The sequence below is a fragment of the Anabrus simplex genome, chromosome 6 (assembly GCF_040414725.1).
Source record: "Anabrus simplex isolate iqAnaSimp1 chromosome 6, ASM4041472v1, whole genome shotgun sequence".
In the NCBI taxonomy this organism is placed as follows: domain Eukaryota; kingdom Metazoa; phylum Arthropoda; class Insecta; order Orthoptera; family Tettigoniidae; genus Anabrus; species Anabrus simplex.
The window spans coordinates 129,177,980-129,196,520 of NC_090270.1; the positions used below are offsets into that span (position 1 = coordinate 129,177,980).

The 18,541-nt window shown below is 39.9% G+C and overlaps 1 protein-coding gene across 4 annotated transcripts in view; it reads right to left on the reverse strand.

The window, feature by feature from the left end:
- Positions 1 to 18,541, reverse strand: part of Pde9 (phosphodiesterase 9) — a 1,237,973-nt gene that overhangs the window by 74,730 nt on the left and 1,144,702 nt on the right. For all 4 annotated transcript variants that reach the window (XM_068228340.1, XM_068228339.1, XM_067149920.2 and 1 more), the window contains one exon: positions 10,002 to 10,050. In XM_068228340.1, the coding sequence (XP_068084441.1) occupies positions 10,002 to 10,050 (49 nt within the window). The remainder of the gene's footprint in view (positions 1 to 10,001; positions 10,051 to 18,541) is intronic.

An 18,541-nucleotide genomic window follows, 5' to 3' on the forward strand; every position in this document is an offset into this window, starting at 1 on the left:
CTTTAATCTGAGCTCGAATTTAGTAACTATTCTGTAATACGACTTACCATTTAGCCACCAAATACCTCGAAACAAAGGTCTGCACCGTCATTAAAATTGCCTCCATATTTCGACATTTTTCGGGGGTAAAAAGTGAAAACTTTAAACACCTTGGAATATTTCCGTCGGTTACAGGCTGAAAGCTATAATTTTGCAAAATTTCATATTTCTAGCACGTCTGTTATATTGTGCCACCATCTTGATTCCGGGGAGGGGTAAACAATTACGACTTTCAGGAAACGTTTAAGCCCATGAAACCTGTAGGTAATCACTTTAAAAAAATATACCCGCCAGGGTGAAAGAAATGCTTACATCTGAGTTTTTATGCTGAGCACCAAATTTGGAAACTCCCCAGCCTGGTCCATTGGGAGCTTTTTGGAATTTTCGATTTTTTCGAGGGATCCTGACGTCATCAGCTAATCCGGTAGTGAGTTTTTAAGTTCCTAAGATGCCCGGAAGTGCCTCCATGTATATATATATATATATATATATATATATATATATACCGGTAGATAAAATGAGAATATTAATTATTAACTGATTTTCCTTCGAAATTGTATTTACGGAGATAGGTACTTAAAAAGGATTGCTTTATTATCTTAATATTGCTGTCATGTTGGTGTTCTGTCAATTGGGAGATCCTTTACGACTTTGGGAAAACCACAGACAGCCTTTCTGAGGATATAAAAAGGCAGGAGGAAAGTGAGTGTCTGCCATTACATAGGGAACTGCCAACTGGAGTGCGAGCGACAGTATAAAATTAAGACTCCCCACCCTGTATTTCACATAATAATAATAATAATAATAATAATAATAATAATAATAATAATAATAATAATAATAATAATGTGTGGCCTCCGGAGAGGCCTGGTGCAGGTCTTTTGATTTGACGCCCATAGACGTCTTGAGCGTCGCGATGATGATGATGAAATGATGATGAAGACGACACATACATCCAGTCCGCGTGTCAGGGGAATTAACCACCTTTGGTTAAAATTCCCGACCCTGCCGGGAATCGAACCCGGGATCCCAGTGGCCGAACGCCAGCATGCTAACCACTTAGCCATGGATTCGGACGCATTTCACATGAGAAACAACGTATGGCAACTTGCCCGTTGTGTTTTTTAGATACCGCTAAGAGCCTTACGATTTTATAACAACTTACAACGTGTACATTACTTCAATAATTCTGTAGACAATTTAGAATTCCATAATGAAGCACAGGTACACCAGCTAGTTTAATTTACAGTATCATTATTTTACGGAGTGACGAAGTTTATAGCTCTCATACAGTAGCTCAGTAAAAATTAATTTTATTTAGCAGGTATGATAAGCTGGAACAAACTGTCCATACATGTACCGACCATGAGAATATATTCTTTGTTTATTCCTAACAAAAAATACAATCCTTTTCTTAATCATTGTTATCCGGTCGATTAGATTAGCAGTTTGACCTTTTCTACCACTACGAGCGCTAATATGAATCAATGTAGAGTTTCACTTAAGCCCTTATAACTACAGTCGGTGTGGATATTTTCAAAAAATCACCTGAGGGTATTGAACCAAGGAACAAATTACAGAAAAAAATATGTAAATAAGTTAATTTGGATAGGATTTGAATCAAAAAAGAAAACGAGTAAAGGAACAAGCTATTTTAGGCTGTTTTTCCGGAACTGCATTTAAGACGGAAGTAATTTTCGATATTTTTATTAGTTCGATAAAGCTATCCAGAATCACATTTTGAAACCTTCCCGGGTCATTTAACCCTTCAACTTTCGGCACAATTGAGGAAAATGCTTAATTTTACATTTTTCATAGTATTGGGATCCCTACATTGTCTGTAAAGAAACCTTTTCAACATTAAAAATGCCCTTGATAACATACCCATATTAATCTCGTAGTTAGGCGCGCGGCTGTGAGCTTGCATCCGGGAGATAGTAGGTTCGAATCCCACTATCGGCAGCCCTGAATATGGTTTTCCGTGGTTTCCCATTTTCACACCAGGCAAATGCTGGGGCTGTACCTTAATTAAGGCCACGGCCGCTCCCTTTCAACTCCTAGGCCTTTCCTATCCCATCGTCGCCATAAGACCTATCTGTGTCGGTGCGACGTAAAGCAACTAGCAAAAAAAAAAAAAAAAAAATCTCGTAGTTATGGCTGCTGACGCTGGGTTTTGCCAATGGTTCTACATAACTGGCCGACTATCTACACTGTATCTATGCGTAATTCTGGCTCGACTTAGCTGGTTTTCTATCAACACAAAGTCATCTCCATACAGGCCATGAAGGCCCTTGGAGGGGTGGAAGGTAAAGGCTTGATGGAGTAGAGTGGTTAGCTCTAAGCCCGGCCACCTTTGTCACCAGAAATTAACCTGGTACTCGTTTTTTGTGTAGGCTGAGTGAACCTCAGAGCCATGTCCACCTCCGGAAGTGGAGATGTCGTTTCTTACATTTTACGACTTCCTGACGGGGATTCGAACCCACGTCCATCCGGGCGAACCGAGCACGCCTTTACCACCTCAACCAGGCAGCCCCTATCGATACAAACAATTTAAAATAAATAAATAAATAAATAAATAAATAAATAAATAAATAAATAAATAAATAAATAAATAAATAAATAAAAGCAATAATAATAATGACAGAGATGGAAGACGGCACAATTTCACTGCTGTCCTCCTCCAAATATCTTGGAAAAATCATACTACCATCGGGACTAGACAGTAAGACCAACGTAGAAAGAAGCATCAAACTCCATACGGCGTACAGACAAACGTGGAATTACTACAACAAAAGAGTCATATCGCGTCACATCTCTTGGAGGTTTCTCTAAAATTATAGACATTTTAAAGCAGGAAAGGAAAAATCTCTCGAAATGTTATGGTTCCATGAGAGAAAATGGAATGTGGATTAAGAGCAGAACAGCGGACCTCTATTCATTAACTGACAGGTTCACTGATGCCGTACGCAAGAGACGCCAGAAATTCAATGACCATATCTATAGAATGGACACCAAGAGACTTACCAAAAGATTGTTTAAAGTTATCAACTCAAAGATGGTCAAAACAAACTGTCAGAAGAACTAAGGCGGATCTCCAAGAAATGAATATTACGGAAGACATCATAGAAGATCGCGGAGTCTTAAGTACAATACTAACCAAACAGAAATTCGTGGAGAAAACTAAATCGGTAGGAAGTGGTCCACAGAACGCGAGATGCAACACAGTGCATTCATGAAGAGATGTTGGAAGGAATAGAAGGCTTATAAACTGGGCAGCAGTGATCTTGGTGAAAGAAGTCCATGGGATACGGAATAATTCGTGTTACCTCACTCCCTCTGAGAAGAGAGCAGGAGAATCAATCAATCAATCAATCAATCAATCAATCAATCAATCAATCAATCAATCAATCAATCAATCAATCAATCAATCAATCAATCAATCAATCAATCAATCAATCAATCAATCAATCCGTTTCTATATAATCATGTTTACCTTCACAAGAATGCTTGTATGAAATAAAATTAATGTCCTCAAATATAATTCTTTCTGTAGTCTTGCCCTCTGATTTCCTAGACATGGATTTTCGTATGTTCCTCTAACTGTATACGCATGTTGTTTTGTTTCGTGTCCAGTTTCAAAATCCACCCCCCATTTAGATGTTACTAGATATAAAATGAAAGTCTGAATGAAGGAAATAATTCTGTAAGTTATTTTGTTAGTGCGCAATAATATCGTTCATTTGATACAAGAACGACATAACATTAAAACATCCTGCTTTGAGTTATATGTACCACTGCATTGGTCCTTGCACGCACTTTTAACTGGCATACATAACTCAAAACAGGATGTTTTAATGCTGGAAACGTTTCTTAGCGAAAAACTTAAAATTAAGCAATTTCCTCAACTGTGCCGAAAGTTGAAGGGCTAAAAGTCCCGGAAAGATTTCAAATTACGAGTCTTGGATAGCTCTATCAAACTAAAAAAAAAATATCCAAAATCAGCCTAAATACAGTTCCGGAAAAACACCCTAAACTCGCTTAATTCTTTACTAGTCTTCTTCTTTATTCAAATCCTAGCCAAATTAACTTACTTACATAATTATTTCTGTAATGTATTCCTAGGTTCAATACCCTCAGGTGTTTCTTGATTTTCTGAAAAATTTTCACACCGAATGTAGTTAGGTGAAACTCTGTATTGACACACATTAGAGCTCGTAGTGGTAAAAATAGGCAAACTGCTAATCTAATCGACCAAGATGATTAAAACAATGATTGCAATTTTTAGCAAAAAATAACGAATATATTCTTATACTTTTACTATATTTTATTTACCTAACATACGTAGCTCATAACCCTAGGATGTTTCAAACATCGAATTTCTTGCCTGAAGTGCTAGAACTGTGAATTTTTGAGTTATGGTGTTGCTGTATTAAATGAGCGATAAGTGTAAAATTTCTTACAAAACAATTAACACGCCAACATATTAACGATAAGGATCCCAGTTATAGTTCTTCTGTTTCTTCCGGTGCATTTTCTGCATTCCACTAGGTCGAGCCTCTTTCGTCGTCCTCCTTCACGGTCTACTTCAATATTTAAGTTCTTTTCCATCAGATATTCTCCCGCCAGATCTATTCACCTTTCCGTTGGGCGCCCACACTTCCTCTTTCCTTCAACATGCATTCGCATTATCTTTTACTCCACCGAGCCGTCATATTTCCGCATCACATGATCAAACCACCCTAATCTTACTTCTTGAATTTTTTCACCGACATTGCCAGTTTCCAGTGTTCCTCGTACGTAGTAATTACGGAGGCGATCCTTTCTGATGACATCGCACGTCTGTCAAAGGATTCTGATCTCCACTACCTCTAACTTATTCATAGTATTTTTCTCTACAGATAGGACTTCAATGGGCGTAGAGGGCAGCATGCATAATACGTATACTTCGTACGGCTCTACTTCTAAATTGACGTTTTGGCAGATTTTGGCTCTGTCTGGTGGTTATGCGCTGAAGCATAGACATCCAACCAATCACAAGCTGTCATTCATATCGATTGATATCGCCAGAGTATGATCTCGAAACCTAGTTGCCAACTCTAATATTTACATTCACCATGAGGATAACCTATCTCGCTCAGCGTATATGCTTTGTAGGCCGTAACATCCTACCTGTGCCAGCCATTACCGGTAAGTGATGTGTTGTGTCCTCATTCTCTTTTATTCTTAATAATATATTCTCTTTTAGTGTCAGATGTTGTTAGTAAGTGTAGTTATTGTGAATTTGTTTTCAATCCATATTAATTAGTTTTTCTCAGTACGGTACAAGGGCGTTTTACCGCGGTCGTATTGCATCAGCTGTTCTCGCGGGCGTAGCGCGCTGGCAACAGAGGAAAGGCGATGCTCATTTGTTTTGCGAAACTTCAATTTAGAAGTAAGGCCGTACGGAGTATAGTAGCAGTAGTAGTTAGTAGAGGATAGCTGTTTTACGGGTAAATTCACAGCCTGTTTCCAGTCATTTGACTGGGTCAGAAATGCAATGATTAATGACTGACAGATGAAATGATATGATATTGGAGAGTGCTGCTGGAATGAAAGATGACAGTACCCGGAGAGAAGCCTGTCCCACTTCCATTTTGTCTAGCACAAATCTGACATGAAGTGACAAGGATTTGAACCACGCAACTCAGCGGTGAGAGGCCAGCGTGCTCCCGCCTGAGCCACGGAGGCTTTATCTCGAAAACATTTCTCGTAAATGTGACCAGTACCTTTCTACACTTGACAAAGCAGAGATCGTGAAATTGGTCTAGGAAACAAAAATACCTCTAGATAAAACACAGCGGGAAAGAAATAAACTAACAAATTACCTGTAACATACGAAAAATACTATTTGTATTCCATAAAACGTCTGAAATATTAACATTGCTTGAATCGTAATACGTTAACAGCTGTTACAACAGTGATTTCCATTGTCACTTGAAGGTCGATAACAGTCGTGACTTCTATGACAATAGTAACAGTTGCGTCATCTGTTATAACAGTGATTTCGTATGTCACTAGCCCGCCCTTACCAGTCACGTCCTCAGTTACGATAGTAAATGTTGCATCACCCGTTTTGATCCAGCACTAAAACGCGGATAACATTCACTTCTTCAGTTACAACAGTGACATTCCAGAAAAATAACGAGGACTTTAAAAGAATCTAAACTTTCAGTTTTATTAACAACATAAATATCGTTACTGTTACAAACGAAACTCCACCGAAGCTCCTGTTCGAGATGCTAATAATTGTGCACTTACCAATTTCTCCATCCTAGAAATGAACCATCTTTAGAATAGCTTCTTTAAACAGCTGAACTATAATAGTGACTTTTCGACACCTGCCGACTTTAATTTCTAAATTATCTACGTTTGGGAACTAGTGCGTAAAAGTTATGCATTTCCTCACTCTTGCTTAAAATTGGAAATATTCAAAATACTCTTTACCTTTTCATTTAATATAAATATTCACAATGCCATTTTTTCTATTTCAGAATTTTCATATTAGCTCATTTTTCAATAGAATCTCTAGCTACAAGATGAATGCAGTCAATACCGAAGACCAATTATAGCGTTTAGCGAGAACTTCACAGGTGCGGTCGGTTAGTTACGGCCTATAAGTACTGGCGCGAACAAACTGCATTCATAATTGGTCCATGTATTTTGCACAGAACTCGCAAGGGAACGGGACTGGAGAAACATGATAAAGCAACATATTTTCTTCCTGTCAGTCACGTGAAGCATACATTTAATCTTGAAGGACACCCGTCTGGTTTTAGAACAAAGGACTCCTGCGGGACAATATTCTGGCACCTCGATTTATTCAGACAACCTTCTCCAATATCAGTAACAAAACAAGAATGTTGTTTTTTCTGCACATATTATGCCGTCAAAGGAAGCTTTCATTAGGCATGCAGTCTACAACATTTTAAGATTCTATTACTACTAGTTTAAGAGTATGAATATTATCCATATTATTTCATAATGTGCTGTGTGAAGGGCTACAAAAGCTTTTAAATCGTAGGCCTGTGGATTTAAATACTCCGCTTGAGTGGTTAATACTTAATGTTTGAGCAATGTGTTCAATAATAAAAGCACCGAACACCAACATCTACTTCAACCAAATCTATAGCAAAGAGTTTCCATTAGAAATGTAACCATTGTAACAACATCTGACCAAAAAATTATATTAATTTATCTTTACTGAAGTAACTATTATAATCCGCCTGCCTAAAAATCTTGCAATCCTGCAGCTTGTTTATTTACGCTCTAGACGAGTGGTCGATTTCGCCTTCGGCACAGTGAGTTATTATCATCATAAAATATAATGTTCATTGTGTTAAAACAGTTATTATTATTATTATTATTATTATTATTATTATTATTATTATTATTATTATTATTATTATTATTATTATTATTATTACTGTACCGGGAGGTACACCTCTACTCCGCTCATTCAAAATAAGCGCCTTAATAAACTCCTCTATCAATCAAAAGGTGAACTGATACTACATGAACTTAGAACTTTAATCAGAAGATGTCGCTACTGAAATATTAAGTAATTATGTTATTGTGAAGTTTCCTAAACTGATTGAATTTCTCCTTGTTTTGTTTTGCTATACATAAAGAAGTTTGGACATTTTTCCACAGATGTCACTACCAAAAAAAAAAGAAAAACCATGATCATGCACTCTGGTATAAGGTGGAAGAACTTGTAACTTAAAGAAGTTTCGCATTTCTAGGTTTTCCATAACTGAATTATGTTCATTTGTTTTTGAGTTGGCCAGTTTTGAATCTGGCCAATCATAAATTTTTGTAATTAATTTCCAAACAATCCCGCATTTTTTGTTCAATTTGAACTTGCCAATAAAAATTGAGAGGTTGTGTCCGGATTGATCCTGATTTCTCTGGAACCTTCCCTGAGGGTATATAAACTCCGGCTTTTCTGGGTACCTTGTCAATTGTTCGAGGTCTTTCCAAGTGTGTGTGTTAAAGCAGGAGGCGGAGCGCCTCCTTCTTTGGCCAGCAGAACATCTACAAGGTAATGGCCACATAAATTCTATCTTTCTAGCTGTTTCCGCCAATTAATCCGAGGGGAAGGTCCGAATCTTTAATTATGTAACAAACTTTTCTAAAATGTAAGTCTTCTTTCGGCTAATATAAAAATTTCATTTGGTTTTAACTGTAAATGGGGACAGAGAGTGAGTTACCCTCTCGAGCTCCCCTTCATCTTGGTTTGAGGTGACTACGTTTTCACAACATTTCGTTTCGGTAATGTATTAAAGTTATTTCCATAAGAACCGCCTCAGTAGTTTGGGAATAGCCCCAGTTTCATCGGCCGAGAGCCCTGTAGGTTTTAATTTTTCATTATCTGTGAATGCAGTGTACGCCTCCATTCAGTTTGTGTTCGGGCCGTTTATTTAACCCGTTCTTTTTCGCAAAGGCCCTGTAGGTTGGGTACTAGATACCCATGTATAAAGCTATTCCCATTTGTAAATCGTGCCTTGTGAGGCCAGAGATTGTAATATTTTTATTGCAATGTTGCCTTGAGCGGGCTGTAACAAATCGAGAGCAGGCAAGCTCAGTTCAAAGTTTTGTAACAGTAACGAGTGCCTCTGGAAGGCTAAATATTGTAATTTAGGGAGGAAGCGCTCTTGAATTAGGAGATTTCTGCCCTTGACTAAATTGTTCCTCATTTTAATTGAAATTTTGTAGTAACTCAGAAAGTGTAAAACTAGGGGCTTGAAGCCCAAAATTGTTAAAAGTTCTGAATCTTGGATTTTTCCAAGTCTTGTTTCAAGATTGCTAATTGTACCTGTCATGTTGTTATTTGTTAAGTTTTGAAATTCTAAAGAAATATAACTTTTGTTAAAGTTTTAATTCAATTCTTGATATTGTAGTTTGACCCATTCAAGCCCACACTTCTTTCACCTCTCTGCGTTCCACAAATACCCCGGTACAATTATGATTATTATTATTATTATTATTATTATTATTATTATTATTATTATTATTTCTGTCTTAATCCGTTTACCCTCGAGGGTTAGGTTTCCCAAGAACGCAGCGAGGGATCCCCCCCTCTACCGCCTCAAGGACAGTGTCCTGGAGCGTGAGACTTTGGGTCGGGGGGATGAAACTGGGAAGGAGGACCAGTACCTCGGCGAGGCGGCCTCACCTGCTAAGCTGAACAGGGGCCTTTTTGGGGATGGGAAGATTGGAAGGGATAGACATGGAAGAGGGAACGAAACGGCCGTGGTCTTAAGTTAGGCACCATCCCGGTATTTGCCTGGAGGAGAAGTGAGAAACCACGGAAAACCACTTCGAGGATGGCTGAGGAAGGAATCGTACACGCCTCCTGAGGCTGAGTGGACCCATTCCAGCCCTCGTACCACTTTTCAAATTTCGTGGCAGAGCCGGGAAGCGAACCCGGGCCTCCACGGCTGGCAGCTAATCACAATAACCACTACACCACAGAGGCGGGCTTTATTATTATTATTATTATTATTATTATTATTATTATTATTAAAATTAAACAGTCGTATCAGCATACATTTTTTTGGTTCAAAAATGGTTTTCTGACACTAAGGTCTTTCATCAGTAATTAAAAATTATTTAATAATAGACTGTGCACTGATACAACTGTGTGATTTTAATAATAATTCGGCTCCTTGGACAATGATCATCACGTCACGTGCGTAAAACACTTGTTATAAATTAGCTATTATAAAATATGAGGGAAACTGGCGATTTCGCGGTTGGTACGCTCTTCTTGTGAATTTACTTTATGTACCCAACACCTGGCCAGCAGTGGCCAACATCAATAAACAGTGGCATCTCTCATCACATTCTAATTACAGCGGTAATTAACAATCAATAACAAAGGGAGAGGATGGCATCTCGGGAATCACAACATACTAGCTCACCTGTCCTCCAAAGCGCGGAGATCAACTCCAACCTCCTCCAACAACATCCCTGAAACAGAACAGAACAAAACTATCAATTTACAACTCGCTTATAACACGTGTTCCTAAAATATAGCATGCAGCGGGTGGAAATGGAATGAGGAGTATCAAAAGATATATCATGGAATCTCGAATGTTTCGTGAAATCCGAACCACGTGACTTTTATTTCAAATCTCACATGTACTGACGGGATTAGAACCACAGCCGCCTTGGTGTGAAGTCCGCGGCAATGCTATTTGGCTATCACTGTCCTACTTGTATTTTCTGTAAGAAATGTCATTGCAGTACCGTACTCATTGCTTGTGGGCATGCATTTCAATCTCCGTGTCGCTGTTTACGGTGTTACCAAGCCTCTTCTTTCTTTAGCCCAGTCTCTGGTATAAACAGTGATTAGAGTGAATGGTCCGACTTCTTGGCTAAATTGTCAGCGCTGAGGCCTCCGGTTCAGAGGGTTCCTGGTTCGATTCCCGACCGGTCCGGGTATCTTAATCGCTTCTCATTCATTCTTCTGTTTCGGGGACTGGGTGTTTGTGTTTGTCGTAACGCTCAATTCCGCCTATTCACACAAAACAACACCCCATAGAACTACTAAATACTGTGGGAACAGCGAGGAGGAGGAGGAAGAAGAAGAAGAAGAAGAAGAAGAAGAAGAAGAAGAAGAGTGAATTATGTCTTCTGATATGGGCTGGAACAAGCTTCTTATACACATTCATCTCAGTCTGCATAATATTACGTCTCACTAGTTTTACGATTTTCGGAGACGCCAAAGTGCCGGAATGTTGTCCTGCAATTCTTCTGTGAGTTGCAGGGATGTTGGGGACAGCACAAACACCCAGCACCCGAGCCAATGGAATCAACCAATGAAGCTTAAAATCTCCAACCCGGCCGAGAATCGAACCCGGGACCCTCTGAACCGAAGGCCAGTACGCTGACCACTCAGCCAACTAGTCGGACATTATCTCGGATAACGTGTATTATCTCGGTTTAAAATTTTACCGGAGGAAGGTTGGCCGGTAAAACAGGAAATCTGATATAATAGCTTTTCAAGATGGCAGCTCGTAGACGGCTGGAATGTTTAACTGATGGAGAAAATGAGAGCGACGAGGAACATAGCCAAGTTTATGCATTAAAACCTCGTAGGTGCATAAAAAGAACGAGCTACATACTTTGAAGACTACGATGACACTAATTTTCAAACACATTTCACTTTTTTAGTTTTTTTGCAAGTTGCTTTACGACGCACCGACACAGATAGGTCTTATGGCGACGATGGGACAGGAAAGGTCTAGAAGTGGGAAGGAAGTGGCCATGGCCTTATTTAAGGCACAGCCCCAGCATTTGCCTGGTGTGAAAATGGAAAACCACGGAAAACCATCTTCAGGGCTGCCGACAGTGGGGCTCGAACCCACTATCTCCCGATTACTGGATACTGGCCGAACTTAAGCGACTGCAGCTATCGAGCTCGGTATGTCTTTTTCAATACAACTCCTACAAGAGTAAAACTGTAAACATTGGAAACAAGTACACTATATCATAGTCAAACACCCCACCCTACCTCTCCCCCTACGGAATGTGCTAAAGCTCGAATAGGCCTTGGATCACCAAACGACAGCCGCTCGGCCCAATGGCTAGCAGATTACGAGGTTGCACGTGATCAGTGCAAAGAATCGTCTAGGTCGTAATTTATTCATTTGTTTGATAATGTGGTCCGCCTCTGTGATGTAGTGGTTGGTGTGATTAGCTGCCACCCCCGGAGGCCCGGGTTCGATTCCCGGCTCTGCCTCGAAATTTGAAAAGTGGTACGAGGGCTGGAACGGCGTCCACTCAGCCTCGGTAGGTCAACTGAGTAGAGGTGGGTTCGATTCCCACCTCAGCCATCCTGGAAGTGGTTTTCCGTGGTTTCCCACTTCTCCTCCAGGCAAATGCCGGTATGGTACCTAACTTAAGGCCACGGCCGCTTCCTTCCCTCCTTCTTGTCTATCCCTTCCAATCTTCCCATCCCCCGCAAAGCCCCTGTTCAGCATAAGAGGTGAGGCCGCCTGGGCGATGTACTGGTCACCCTCGCTAGTTGTATCCCCCGACCCGGAGTCTGAAGCTCCAGGACACTGCCCTTGAGGCGGTAGAGGTGGGATCCTTCGCTGAGTTCGTGGGAAAAACCGACCCTGGAGGGTAAACAGATATAGAAGTAGAAGAAGAATAGAAGAAGAAGAAGCAGTAGCAGTTTTGATAATGTGAATGTTTACACGCCTAAGCCAAATTATGTCCCTTCTTTATTTGAGAATTTATTTTCAAGAATTCTAATTACTGTTAATGCTGCAAGACCCTTCCATTTTGCTTGTTTTATTTTATGGACCCACTTCCCGTTATCTATATATATAAAATAAGAGTTTTGTCTGTACATTGCTCAGAATTTGAAAATAATGGTATTTCTGTATCGGTCATGTCCATAGTAACAAGAAAATGCACTTTTTACTTTTCCGTAATGTCTGTCTGTCTGTCTGTCTGTCTGTCTGTCTGTCTGTCGTCTGTCTGTCTGTCTGTCTGTCTGTCTGTCAGTCTGTCTGTATGTACACGCATCACGAGAAAACGGTTGAAGAGAATTTAATGAAAATCGGTATGTGAAGTCGGGGAATGAGCCTCTACAATCTAGGCTATAAATCATTTTGCTCACGCTGAGTGAAACGGTAGTTTAGGGGAAGGTCTAAAATTGAATTCTCACTATTTATGTTATTAGTGGTCTAATGAAAATCGGTATGTGAAGTCGGGGGATGAGCCTCTACAATGTAGGCTATAAATCATTTTACTCACGTTGAGTGAAATGGTACTTTAGGGGAAGGCCTAAAATTTAATTCTCAAATATTGTTGTTATTAGTAGTCCTATCTTGATGAAAATCGGTATGCAAAGTCAGGAAATAAGTCGCTATAGTCTAGGCTGTAAATTACTTTATTCATGCTGAGTGAAATGGTAGTTTAGGGGAAGGCCTAAAATGTCATTCTCAAATATTTCTTATTAGAGGTGTCATCGATGAATGCTACGTAACTAAGGTTACATAGTATTAAATTTCCTATTATTCATGTCTTATACATTGTTACCGTACTGGCTATGATCACAAAGATATTCATGAATTTGGATTTTTGTTGCTAAGTCCATATCAGCGCCGAGTAACGAGAAAATGGGTAAACAGTATTTAATGAAAATCGCTATGTAAAGTCGGAGAATAAGAAACTACAGTTTATGGTATAAAATATTTTACAAATCTCAGAGTCGAAAGAAAACTAACTGTGAAGGCCTACAATATAGAAAGCTCATAACATTGATCAACAATAACATTACATTGACCATTGTTTGTCGTGATGTGCTTTGTGTCTTCTGTTGCCCCTCATCTCCGGTAGATAAGATTACTGCTGCGTACAGAGTACTTTTTATTTGATTTACGTTGCACCGACGTAGATTGGTTTTATGGCGACGATGGGATGGGAAAGGGCTAGGGATGCATTAGGTCTTAATTAAGGTACAGGCCCAGCATTTGACTGGTGTGAAAGTGGGAAGCCACGGAATACCATCTTCAGCGCTGCCGACAATGAGGTTCGAATCCACTATCTCTCAGATGCAAGCTCACAGCTGCGCACCGCTAACCACACGGTCAACTCGCCCAGTCGTACAGAGTGTAACAGCCTGTCTGAATATCGATGGGAAGTAGCTGGGGAGTTAGATAACTTTCTTCTTTAGCATGCCATTCCCCTGGGTTATAAATTTTCTGATACTACTGGTACGTAACACACTGGATCATCATAGCATTCGGGCTATTCAATCCCTACTCTGAGGCACTGATTGGAATGAACAGTGTGCATATTTAGCGGAATAATGGCAGATGAGTGTTCATGGCAATCTGCGGCCTGGTCATCCCAGCTCTGGAACTTTGAACTATTAGATTGACACCGCAAACTAATCGCAGCACTGTTCGTTAAAAGTGATAAAACGTGCGGCTTTCCATTTGATCGAGTATTTTATATGATAGCATTGCTTTTAATCGCTACATTCATACTTACGTTTTTTTAATGACCTATGTTATTTCAGGTTAGGAAAACCACAAAGTCAGCCTTTCTGAGAATCCCGTAGCGAAGCACGGGTACATCAGCTAGTTTGCTATATATACTCCCAGGTACTCTAATCTATTTGTGACCTCCACTTGACATCCATCTATCGTCCATTGTTCATTCTTCGCTCGCTTACAGCCTTTCTTACAGATCAGAACTTTCGTCTTGGAAATGTTAATTTTAGTGACCACTTTTTAGCAAACTCTGTCATAGCATTCATGCTCTTTTTCATGCCTCCGCCCGTTAACGTCATCAGCAGGACATCGTCCACGAAAATTAGGCCTGGTATTTTTTGATTTACTAAAACAGGTATGTCCGTTCTTTACATAGGCCTATCAAATTTAAACTCTAAATGTATAAAAAATTACTAAAAACAACAACAATCAGAAAAAGAAGAAGAAGAAGGAAACGAATAATAATAATACCGAGCTCGATAGCTGCATTCGCTTAAGTGCGGCCAGTATCCAGTAATCGGGAGATAGTGGGTTCGAGTCCCACTGTCGGCAGCCTTGAAGATGGTTTTCCGTGGTTTCCCATTTTCACACCAGCCAAATGCCGGGGCTGTACCATAATTAAGGCCACGGCCGCTTCCTTCCAATTCCAAGGCTTCCCTATCCCATCGTCGCCATAAGACCTATCTGTGTCAGTGCGACGTAAAGCAAATAGCAAAAAGAAAATCATCATCATCATCATCATCATCATCATCATCATCATCATCATCATCATCATCATCATCATCTGTTTACCCTCCAGGGTCGGCTTTTACCTCGGACACAGCGAGAGATCCCACCTCTACCGCCTCAAGGGCAGTGTCCTGGAGCTTCAGACTCCGGGTCGGGGGATACAACTAGCGAGGATGACCAGTACCTCGCCCAGGCGGCCTCACCTGCTATGCTGAACAGTGGTTTTGCGGGGGATGGGAAGATTGGAAGGGATAGACAAGAAGGAGGGAAGGGAGCGGCCGTGGCCTTAAGTTAGGTACCATCCCGGCATTTGCCTGGAGAAGAACTGGGAAACCACGGAAAACCACTTCCAGGATGGCTGAGGTGGGAATCGAACCCACCCCTACTCAGTTGACCTCCCGAGGCTGAGTGGACCCCGTTCCAGCCCTCGTACCACTTTTCAAATTTCGTGGCAAAGCCGGGAATTGAACCCGGGCCTCCGGGGGTGGCAGCTAATCACGCTAACTACTACACCACAGAGGCTGACTATAATAATAATAATAATAATAATAATAATAATAATAATAATAATAATAATAATAATAATAATAATAATAATATGTATGTTGGGTATTCAGCCCGAAGGCTGGTTGGATCCTCAACAGGTTCACCATTAGCTGTCATAGATGGCCTAGGTGTCACTGAAGAGGCGTACTAGGGAAATGAGAAGTGAGGTAGTTTCCCGTTGCTTTCCTCACCGAGCCATAAGTTGCTATTGCACATCAGTCTGCCAAGCCCACTGAAATGCCTGCACCAACCGACCCTATGAGTGACATTTTCACACCATTCATAGCAGGGACTGGCTGCATAAGGAATGGCATTACTAACATTACTCATACCTCAGCCACTTTCATATTGTCAAAGCCAAGGAAGAGACTGAGACAGGTCAATGAAAGTAACAATTTTATTCTAGCCCATACCAGAAGACACAGCGCACTGTAAACGCTACATCTTGCCAGCAAAGGCAATAATAATTGTATCGGTTGGTACATCTCTACGCCGCACATTTGAATTTTCCGCCTTAAAATATCTCCCTACTGGAGAAACCCGGAACTTTAACAACTGAACTAACTCTACTGTTTGTCAGAAGATGTCATTGTGTGTTTTTGATTTGCTTTTGTTTTTCGTTGATCAAGAAGTGTGGACATTCTCTAACAGAGGTCTCTACCAAAAAACTATGATTATGCACTCTGGTGTAAAGGAATGAACTTTCATGAAGAAATTTTGTATTCATAAGTTTTGTCTTTACTAAAAATTTTTCTGTCATTTATGGGTTGGCAATATTAATCCTTTCTTTCCACCTGTTTTGGATGTAGCCAATTAGGAATTTCTGTAATTAATTTTCCACCAATAAGGTGTTTCTTCATCGCCTTGTGTATGAGTTTTTGCTGTTAGCCAATAAAACTTTTGTGGGCGGGTCCTAATCATTCAGGAAAGGTCTCGAATTTTCCGCGAGGGTATAAAAACTGCTGATTTTCTTGTATCCGGGCCACTCTTATAACATCTTGCTCAGTGTGTGAATATGTAGCAGGGGGCGGGAAGCGCCTCGTTCTTCAGGCAGCAGCTCTTCATCAAGGTAATGGCCTCTTAACATCTTTATTTCTTGCTAGCTCAGCAGTTTAACTCCCGGGGAAGGTTCGAAACCTTTAATATGTAACCTATATCTTTAAATATGTAAGCCTTTTCAATCTTTGTAAATACTCCACTTAACTGGAATTGTAATCTGGGGATAGAGAGTGCTTTACCCTCTCGAGCTCCCCTTCATTTCGACTTGAGGTGACTACGTTTTCGTAACCGTTTTTCTCTTCCTTCTTAATGTGTTAAATTTATTTTGCAGTCTAGCCACCTCCATAGATTGGGATTAGCCCCTGTATTATCGGCCTAGCGCCACATAGGTTTTAACAAACTTTAGTGTAGGAGTGCAAGTACTCGCCTCCATTCATCTTTGTGTTTGGGCCATTTAATTAACCTTTAATTTGCTATTCAGGCCTCGTAGGTTGGGTACTAGATACCCCCGCGTCCTTATAATTGTGTCTTGAGAGGCAGTTTTGAGGAATGTTTGTTGTTGCCTTTAACAGGCGTGAGGAATTGAGAGTAGGTTAGCTCTTTCTGATGTGATAGATGTGCCTCTAGGAGGCCCAATATGTGTCTTTGGAGCTAACGCTCCCGGTAATGAAGGGGTTTTCTGCCCTTTGGTAATTTGTGATTGGGAGCTGAGAGCTGAAGGATTGACGTATAGGGGCTCGAAGCCCAGGATTTGTAAAGACACTTAACTTGTGTTTTCGCTGGTAAAAGTATTATTGTACCTGATTTTCTTTGTTATTTCACCTAGTGAAAATATGTTTAATTGCCTCTAAATTTTGACCTTCCTGGTCTTGCACCATATTGTTGGTTATTGGTTGACTTGCTGTTATTTGTTGAAATCTAAAGCTTTGTTAAATCTTGTTAAGTTTTGATAATTTTGAAAATATAGCCTTTATTGAAATTTTAAATTCATCTTGTGCCCTTGTAGTTAGACCCATTCTAGCCCGCACCTTCTTTCACCTCTGCTGTTCCACAGATACCTCGGAACAATAATAATAATAATAATAATAATAATAATAATAATAATAATAATAATAAGAACACAATTGGAAATTAAAACTTCAATCAGTAAACATAATAATATAGGCTATGGATTAGCCATAGGGAAAATTACCAAACAAATTAGAAAAAGAACGACAACAACAACAACAACAACAACACCAAACCCAGCATTCCAGCAAAAAGGAGTTGACTAATTTTTAAGATTGAGTAAAATTTCCTTTCATTTGCTTATTGATGATGATGATGATGATGATGATGCTTGCTGTTTAAAGGGGCCTAACATCTACAGTGGACCATCGGCCCCTATTTGCTTACTGAACAAGGTAGAGCCAGCGAATATATCAACTTCAGCACCAATTGTATTATAAGCCGATATTTTAACTAACGGTGAATTCGAATTATGAACTCTTCCAGATCTCAGGATGTGAAATAGCCTGCCGTGATTTTACTTGTGGTACATGAAAAAGGATGAAACTAAGTAATCCCTGGCAGTCAATTTTTCCATTTTCCATTTCATCAATATTTATAATGAAATTAATGTTCTCCTGCTTTTCAAAGACGTGAAATTGAACAACTTTCGTAAAACCTGGGACGAAATGTCAAATGGACAAGATACATGAAACGTTTTATAATTCAAATAATTAAAATATTCTAGGTTTTCTTGACCGGGCCGCTATTTCAATGTCAAATAGATTCACAATTGTTCGTACTTAGAGTGGACCTAGAGGTAGTCCTCAGATCCAAGGTTAAGCTCAGACCCAAGTGAAAAATCCATGATCTGGCCGGGAATGGAACCCAGGACCTAGAGGCAGACTCACTACCCCTAGGCCACGGGGCTGGCTACCACAGTCACGTAGAATAAAATAAACTAAGGAAGCAAAGAACATCACTGATTTCTATCATCCTCACCCCTTGACCGTTGTACGAAGTAACAATTAACCGATCCTAAATATTAAATTTTAAATAATTTTTTCCCTCCTTTCGCTTCACGATATCCGGACCTCCTGTAGTCAACACGACGGCGACTGGAACGGGAAACTCGTTCTACGCTATGTCAAATGCTTCAATAACTTCGATAATTATGTTGAAAAATA